The following is a 9,402-nucleotide window of genomic DNA, read 5'->3' as shown; positions in this document are numbered from 1 at the left end:
TATGTTTTATTATTTTAAACAAAACAATAATAGTTTTAATTTATATATTTATTATTGGGTATTAAAAATAAAAAGTATTTGTATTCTTAGCATTTTTCTAACCTTCCTCAACTCCAATCATGATTAGGCCTAAAAGCTCACCCACCTCGTTAAAAATAAATGTAATCTGATCAGTTTTCATCTAATAGTGCTATACATCGCATAATCATAGGAGAATTAACTTTAGCAAGTTAGCAATACAGTGTTTAGTTACCACAGGAGTATTTTTATACATAGAATTATCAATCAATTATGTATGACTTTTGATGAAAATAATATATTCAACATAGTATTATTTGTTAGGTAAAAGATAACAGATTGACAAAAAAAATTAATTATAATGGATATATTCATTTTAATAAATATTCTTCTATCCAACACTATAAAAAATACTATGGCCACCCTGAATACAGGTTCAACTTTCATCGACAGCGATAGAATGGCTAAATTGAGACATTTTCGAGTTAGAGTATTTCTCAAACAAATAATTAATGAAACACTCATTTATGCCTTTTTATTTTGAGTATATTTATACATAAAAGAAATTACACATAAAGAAAAAAAAAAGAAAAGACCATGATTATTATATAAAAAAATCAATTTATATTTATTGCATTTAATTTGAATAAGTAAAAAATCATCTTATTTTAATTTAGTATTTAATTTATGAATCTTTATTGCTTATTCATTGCTAATTTTTACGTTATTACTTAATAATTTTTACTTATAAAACTATCAACTACCTAATATTATGGTTTAATTAATAAGAATGATGACGTTAATATTTTTCATAAGTCTTGTTATTATTTATAATTTGGAAAGAACCATAAATAAATTTATTTTCTTAATGAATGTTAATTTTGTTGTAAAATTTTATATTATTTTTAAACTTTTAGCGTAAGTGAGTCTAATTCTTACATTTTAAAATGAATTTATTCAAAAAAATTAAAATATAAATCACATTATTATTACAAAATTACCTTATTAACATAATTAATGGTGCTTACTTGAACAATTAAATTTAGCTTCTAATGATACTAAAGTCAACCTATTTTATTGTCTTGTGCCTTCAAAGAATTTACAAGACTGACATAAAAATCTAACAAATGAGAAATAAAATTCGTTACAATGGGTATGTTCATTTTAATAAATATTCTTCTATCTAATACTATAAAAAATACACTGACCACCTTGAACTACTACATGTTTAACTTTCATCGACAGTGATAAAATGCCTATTTTGAAATATTTTCGGGTTATAGTATTCATCAAACAAACAATCAATGAAATACTTATATTTGCCTTCTCATTTTGAGTACATTTATACATAAAAAAGAAATTCTACATAAAGAAAAAAGAAAAAGAAAAGAAGAGTTGAAATAGCAAGAGCGATAAAAATGACGATTCTTATAATTTTGTGTGATCATCTATATATAGTAGACATCTATATATAGTAGACAAAAAGACCGTGATTATCTAACAAAATTAATTTGTATTTATTGAATTCAATTTGAATGAATAAGTAAAAAATTATTTTATTTTAGTTTAGTCCTTAATTCATATTATTTGAGTTTGGCTCCATATATATGATTTGATTTTATTTGATTTAATTATTAATTGAAAATATTCCGGTTGCCTATTTTACTACTATTAGTATTTACCAATATTATTATACTACTATAAAGATAATATATTAATATTATATTAGTATTCTATGAAGAGGAAAAGTAAATGAGTGCTTTATTGTAGAAAAAAAGAGAGAGAGAGTATTTTCTTTATTATTGATGTGTCTTCTACGTTAGGCTATGAAGCCTTATTTATAGTTATACAAGATTAGCTTTTTCAAGCTTTGGAAAGGATGGTACTGTCTACATTAAAGGTTTGTATTATCCAAGCACCTTTTAATTGGATAAAGGGTTGGTGGTCATCCATAGTGTAACACTCCCTCTTGGATGACCATTATGAATATGCCTCATTAAAACCTTACTAAAGAAAATCCAATGGAAAAAACTTTAGTGAAGGAAAAAGAGTACAATATTCTTTGTAATGGGGACTGCCTCATTAAAAACCTTGTCAAGAAAAACTCAATGGAAAAAAACCTGACCAAGAAAAAAAGAGTACAGTCTCCCCCTCTTGCCAACATCATTTAATATCTCGAAATCGGCGCATCCCAATCTCATGTACCAATCTTTCAAAGGAGGATTTTGGGAGTGACTTCGTGAATAAATCTGCCAGATTGTCACTTGAGCGGATCTGTTGGACATCAATTGTCCCCTGATTTTGAAGATCATGAGTGAAGAAGAATTTGGGAGAAATATGCTTTGTTCTATCACCTTTGATATATCCGCCTTTAAGTTGAGCAATACATGCTGTATTATCTTCAAACAGGACAGTTGGAGCTATCTTTTGGTCAATCAGTTCACATGATGACAGGATATATTGGATCAAACTCCTGAGCCAAAAACACTCGCGACTTGCTTCATGTATCGCGAGTATTTCAGCATGATTAGAGGAGGTTGCTGCTATCGTCTGTTTTGTGGACCTCCATGATATAGCTGTACCACCATATGTGAACAGATATTCTGTTTGAGATCTCCCTTTATGTGGATCAGACAAGTAGCCAGCATCTGCATAGCCAACTAGTTGTGATTTAGATCCATAGGGATAAAACAATCCCATATCAACCGTTCCATGAAGATATCGAAAGATTTGCTTAATTCCACTCCAATGTCTTCTAGTTGGAGAGGAACTATACCTTGCTAGTAGATTCACTGCGAATGATATGTCAGGTTGCGTATTATTAGCAAGATACATTAGCGCTCCAATGGCACTAAGATATGGTACTTCAGGACCAAGGATATCTTCATTCCATTCTTTAGGACGGAATTGATCATTCTCCACATCCAAAGATCTTACGATCATTGGGGTATTCAAGGGATGTGACTTATCCATATAAAATCTTTTTTAAGATCTTCTCTGTGTATGTTGTTTGATGGATAAAGATCCCATTTTTTATATGCTCGATCTACAGGCCGAGACAAAATTTAGTCTTTCCAAGATCTTTCATCTCAAACTCTTCTTTTAGAGTTTTTATAATTGTTGGAATCTCTTCAAGAGTCCCAATGATATTTAAATTATCAATGTACACAGCAATTATAATGAATCCAGATGCAGTTTTCTTTATGAAAACACACGTACATATATCATCATTCTTGAATCCATTTTTGGCCAGATACTCAGTAAGACGATTATACCACATTCGTTCAGATTGCTTTAGACCATATAAAGATCTTTGCAATTTAACTGAGTATAACATTTGCAAATATTCACTGGATGGTTTAGATATCTTTAGTCCTTCAGGGACTTTCATATAGATATCCCAATCTAATGAGCCGTACAAATAGGCTGTTACCACATCCATTAAATGCATATGCAGTTTATGATATCTAGATAAACTGACCAAATGACGCAATGTTATCGCATCCACTATAGGAGAATACGTTTCTTCATAATCTATATCGGGCCTTTGTGAAAAACCTTGTGCCACAAGTCGGGCTTTATAGCGTACAACTTCATTTTTCTCATTTCGTTTTCTCACAAATACCCATCGGTATCCAACAGGTTTTACATCTTCTGGTGTACGGACTACAGGTCCAAAGACTTCACGTTTTGCAAGTGAGTCTAACTCAGCCTTCATGGCTTTTTCCCATTTTGGCCAATCATTCCTTTGTCGACATTCTTCGACTGATCTTGGCTCAAGATCCTTACTTTTATGCATGATAATGCCACATTATATGCAAATATTTCATTGACAATTGTCTTATTTCGGTCTCATTTCTCTCCTGTAAAGACATAATTTATCGAGATCTCGTCATTTTCACAATTTTCAAGTACCTGAACGTCTTCTGGCGTTAAAATTATATCAGAATTTTGGACAACTGTAGGTGTCTTTACTGTGTCTTTTTCAACAGGAATAGTATTTACCTCTTTTCTCTTTCGAGGATTTTTATCTTTGGAACCGACAGGCCTGCCACGCTTCTGGCGTGTATTTGCTTCAGTGGCTATTTGTCCTACTGGGACATCAATTCGAATTGGGGCATTTTTCGCCCTGCCACGCTTCTGGCGTGAATTTGCTTCAGTGGCTGCTTGTCCTACTGGGACATCAATTTGAATTGAGGCATTTTTCGCTGGTATATAAGATTTGGTTATCCTCTTTGTATCGGAAAATGCATCAGGCAATTCATTTGCTATTCTTTGCAAATGTATAATCTTTTGAACTTATAGTTCACATTGCCCTGATCGAGGATCTAAATGCATCAACGATGATGCATTCCAATTAAGTTCCTTTTCAGGAAGCTTATTCTCTCCCCCTAATGTTGGAAATTTTGATTCATCAAAATGACAATCCGCAAACCGGACTTTAAATACCATACAATAAGCATCAAAAGCTTGGGAAGTAAATTCACCAGCATTATCAAGACGAATTGCTTTGATTGGATTTTCTGGAAATTGTGCTTTTAATCGAATAATTTGAGCCAGTAATCTTGCAAATACCAGGTTGCGAGAAGATAATAAGCACACATGTGACCATCTCGAAGATGCGTCTATCAGGACCATAAAATCTAAAAGATCCACATGGTGGATGAATAGGTCCACATATATCACCTTGAATCCTTTCTAGGAATTCAAGGGACTCAAATCCAATCTTTACTGGTGATGGCCTTAAAATTAACTTCCCTTGAGAACATGCAACACAACAAAATTCACTAGATTTAAGAATCTTCTAGTTCTTTAGTGAATGTCCATGAGAGTTTTCAATAATTCTCCTCATCATGATTGTTCCCGGATGACCCAATCTATCATGCCAAGTTATGAATTCATTTGGGCTAGTAAACTTCTGGTTTACAATGGCATGTGATTCAATTGCACTAATCTTGGTATAATACAATCCAGATGAAAGTGAGGGTAACTTTTCTAATATAACATTCTTATTTGAATCATGAGTTGCGATACATAAATACTCATGATTTCCCTCATTCATTGTCTCAACATGATATCCATTTCGGCGAATATCTTTGAAACTCAACAAGTTCCTCAGGGACTTGGTAGATAATAGTGCATTATTTATTATAAATTTTGTTCCTCCAGAAAACAAAATTATAGCTCTTCCGGAGCCTTCTATCACATTGCCCGAGCCAATAATAGTATTAACATATTCTTCTTTTGGCACAAGATGGGTAAAATATATAGTACTTCTAAGAATAGTGTGCGAATTTGCACTATCCGCAAGGCAAATATCTTTAGAATATGTCCTTACCATTTTTCTTCAAAAAACAAATGATAATAATAATAAAATGAGTAGAAGTGCATGCACAGTAAAATTATTCACATGAATACTTAACAAACACATACATATATCAAACTATTCCATCATTGATCAAATAGCCAATATTTCCTTCAGAATCCTTAAAGAAATTAGATACATCATAATGAGTGGTGGAATTTTCATCATTTGAAACAAAATTTGTTTCCTTTCCTTTGTCATCCTTTTTCAAGGATACTTGATAAAGATCAACTAGGTGCCTTGGGGTATGACAGGTACGTGACCAATGGTCATTTCTACCACAACGGAAGCATTTGTCCTCAATTGATTTACTTTGCCCATTGTTTCTTTCTTTATCCCACTTCTGGTGAGATTCTTTCTTGTGAACATAATTTCTTTTCCTTCCATAATTTTTCTTGTTATCAAAATCTTGCCATTTACCTCTTCTGGGGTTATAATTTGCCGCATTTGTTTCAGGAAATAGGGCGGCGCCATCTGGGCGCGCTTCATGATTTCTTAAGAGTAACTCATTGTTGCGCTCAGCAACAAGAAGGTAAGAAATTAGGTCAAAATATTTTTAAAACATTTTTCTCGATTGCTACTACAGGAGCACATTTGAGACATGGAAGATCGAGAAAATTTTCTCTAACATATCGGGCTTGAGGAAGTATCATCGTCTTTTGATTATTGTACTTTTCTTCAAGGTCTTTCCATAGATTTGCAGGATCTTTTAATGTGGAATATTCATTTTTCAATCATACGTCAAGATGACGACGAAGGAAAATTATGGCTTTGGCTTTATCCTTCTGGATGTATTATTTTCAACCTTAATGGTATCTCCAAGATCCATTGAATCAAGATGGATTTTAATATCTAGTATCCATGATAAATAATTATTTTCAGATATATCAAAAACATTATATTCAAGTCAACATAATAAAAATTTGTTACCTGAAGTCTTCCTAAAATTTGATCAGAGTCTCGTGCTAATAACGTGTTGTAAAATAAATAGGAAAGAAGTAATAAAATAAAGAAAAATACTACTATTAATATTTACCAATATTATTATACTACTATAAAGATAATATTATTAATATTATATTAGTATTCTATGAAGAGGAAAAGTAAATGAGTGCTTTATTGTAGAAGAAAAGAGAGAGAAAGAAAGTATTTTCTTTATTATTGTTGTGTCTCGTACCTTAGGCTATGAAGCCTTATTTATAGTTATACAAGATTAGCTTTTTCAAGCTTTGGAAAGGATGGCATATCTACATTAAAGGTTTGTATTATCCAAGCACCTTTTAATTGGATAAAGGGTTGGTGGTCATCCATACTGTAACAGTGCGAGAGTTTTTTTTTTCTTTTTTTTGGGACATGAGTGCGATAATTTCTGTTTTAGAATTAAGAATCATAGATGAATTAAATAAAATCTCTAGTTCTGTTTCTGTCCAAAAGAAATAATAATATAAAATCTATGGTTTATACTTTATACTTTATAGCCAAGCCGAATATGTTCTATTTGACCCAATATAAAATAAATAAAAAAAAGTTTAAGGGGCCAGCAATTTTTTTAAATTTTAACCAACATGTAACCAGCAAAGAAAAGTGAGTTATTGGATGAAATTTCACATCAATTTCACATCAATTTCACACCATTAAAATCATCATTAATGGTTATTTGATGGCTACAAATCACAAAAGTTACTGGCCCTAACACTCCTCAATAAATAAGTATTATAAAAAACTATCACAATACAAATAAACTTAAATTTAATGAGACAAAACTTGAAATTTGTAATTTTATTATTACAGAATATGAAAAAGAACAGAAATAATTTTATTATTACTAGTTGTGGATGTTTTTTCATCCACATTAGCCCTTATCTTTAAATATATTATATAATATAATATTATGTAAAAATTTCTTTTCAAATTATTTCTTAAATATGTCAGTTTTCTATTTTCTTGACATAATTTTAAAAATCGATCGGACTAACTAATTTAATCGGATTAATCAAAAATTGATTTTTTAGTCAATTTTAACTGTGATAAAAAATTATCTGATAAAAAATAGTCGAATTAATAATTATATTTATTATTAATTTTATTTATAAAATAAATAATAAAAAATTATATTTTATTTTTTAAAATAAAATTTAAAATTTAGAGAATCTAAATTTAGCGAATTCACTCGCTATTGCTGAGCGGTTCGGTTTGAATGCTTAAAAGATGGGTCGGGTTTTGATCGTCCCGACTCCCGAAGGTTACAATTGGGTTTCAAATTTTAGGGCTTTAAGTGATAACTAAAACCCTTTTCCTTTCCCTTTCCCTTTCCCTGGCTGTTTGGAATTGGAGAGCGCCATGGCCAACGAAGACTTGAGTAGCTGGAGCGATCTCCTTCATTCTTCCTCCAAGCTTCTCGAACAAGCTGCTCCTTCCGCTCAGTTCCCTCCTCTTCAGGTTCTCTCTGCTTTCCCACTTTTTCCATTTCCATTTCTCTCCGCATTTCTCAATCTCAATGCCGTTCAATCAAGTTGCCGTTAAACATATTGCAAGCAATTTAACTATTACTATCATCATCATCATCTCTCTTTTTTATCAAAAGATTTTTTAACCGACTTTCATTACTCCTGAGGATAGAGTCGATACAATTTTGCACATTTTAGTTATGGATCAACGATAGCTTCAATTTGATGGCGTATATGAATTAGCATTCCTTTCTATCAGTGAACATTTTTGTTCCTTCAAAGGGAAATCGAATGTTGACTATGTAATAGTTCAGAGGAACTTAGATCTCTGATTTTGACTTCACTCTCGTACTTTATTCAGAGGAACTTAGACCAATTAGAAGCATTATCTAAGAAGCTGAAATCCAAGACATTAAGGACCGAGGCTCCTTCACAATCGATAGCTGCAACAAGGTATGCTTTCATTATTGTTCGTTCTATTTATTATTTATTTATTACTATATCTTTTTGTTCAACCACCTAGACGCTAGAGTTTAGGCAGGAAGTAAATAAATTTGAGTATCTTATGTTTAGTTGGAGTGCAATGAGCTGTTAGGAAACTTTCCCTCCAAATGATATATATAGTATATAGTATATAGTTGTTCCCAACTAATTTGGGTCTGCTGCCTAGGTCCTGGCATGTCAATGCATCTGATTATGCATCTTCTTGTTAGTAAAGGTCCAGGTTACTTAAAAAGCTACATAATAAGATATCACTATATCTATTTTGGTTTCCTTCTGGCCCTTTTTAATGTAGCAATAACTTATTTTTACATCTTGCAAGGGCATGTGCCATGTGGAAATCATCATAAAGTCGATGATGATGCATTGAAACTTTTTATGGCTATATTATAATTTCCCATGTGTTGATAGGCTCCTTGCTCGTGAGGGGATAAATGCAGAGCAACTTGCAAGGGACCTGAAGTCATTTGAATTGAAGGTACTTATCTTCAGATGGCTTTACTGCTTATTCAATCAACTACTACTATTTGCTGACATTGTTCCTCTCTGTTATTTTTCTCTCTCTTTGCAGACAACTTTTGAGGATGTTTTTCCTGTGGAGGCCACAAGTGTCGAGGAGTATCTGCAGCAGGTAATTTTTACTTTTAAATTTTCTGTAATCCATAGTGCGTTTACTATCATGTTTAATTCATAATTTCATTTACATTGTAAGTTGATTGCTTAGAATATTGTAGCATGATTGCATAAATGATGTTTCCACCTCCTGCCTCCTTTGTTCTATAAGCAAAAGTATTTGGTGTTTGTATCTGGAGGTTCTATTCCCTTTTTGAAAACCCTTAAAATTTTAAAACCCCTCACACCTTACATCGTCAAGTGGAATTTGATGATATTGTATACTGTGTTGTTTTCCTTTATAGGTTCATGAAATGGCAATGGTATCTGCTGTCCAGGAAGCTCAGAAAGACAATCTTAGGAGTTTCAATGACTATATGATGAAAGTTTTGGAGGTTAGGGTGATGCATTCTTTCATAGCATAATCTTTTGTTTTTACTTATTTTTATGAACTTTCCC

General features: G+C 31.8%; 1 protein-coding gene across 1 annotated transcript in view; it reads left to right on the top strand.

Moving 5' to 3' along the window:
* The window catches only part of LOC107613030 (nuclear pore complex protein NUP93A), a 7,108-nt gene continuing 5,337 nt past the window's right edge, over positions 7,632 to 9,402 (top strand). Inside the window, exons 1-5 of the mRNA XM_016314863.2 lie at positions 7,632 to 7,822; positions 8,192 to 8,283; positions 8,743 to 8,809; positions 8,903 to 8,962; positions 9,249 to 9,338. Of these exons, the coding sequence (XP_016170349.1) occupies positions 7,724 to 7,822; positions 8,192 to 8,283; positions 8,743 to 8,809; positions 8,903 to 8,962; positions 9,249 to 9,338 (408 nt within the window). The 5' untranslated portion in view covers positions 7,632 to 7,723. The remainder of the gene's footprint in view (positions 7,823 to 8,191; positions 8,284 to 8,742; positions 8,810 to 8,902; positions 8,963 to 9,248; positions 9,339 to 9,402) is intronic.

Source organism: Arachis ipaensis, chromosome B08 (genome assembly GCF_000816755.2).
Source record: "Arachis ipaensis cultivar K30076 chromosome B08, Araip1.1, whole genome shotgun sequence".
NCBI classification, from domain to species: Eukaryota; Viridiplantae; Streptophyta; class Magnoliopsida; order Fabales; family Fabaceae; genus Arachis; species Arachis ipaensis.
The sequence above is the reverse complement of the archived record's forward strand: the minus strand, read 5'-3'. Positions and strand labels throughout refer to the sequence as shown.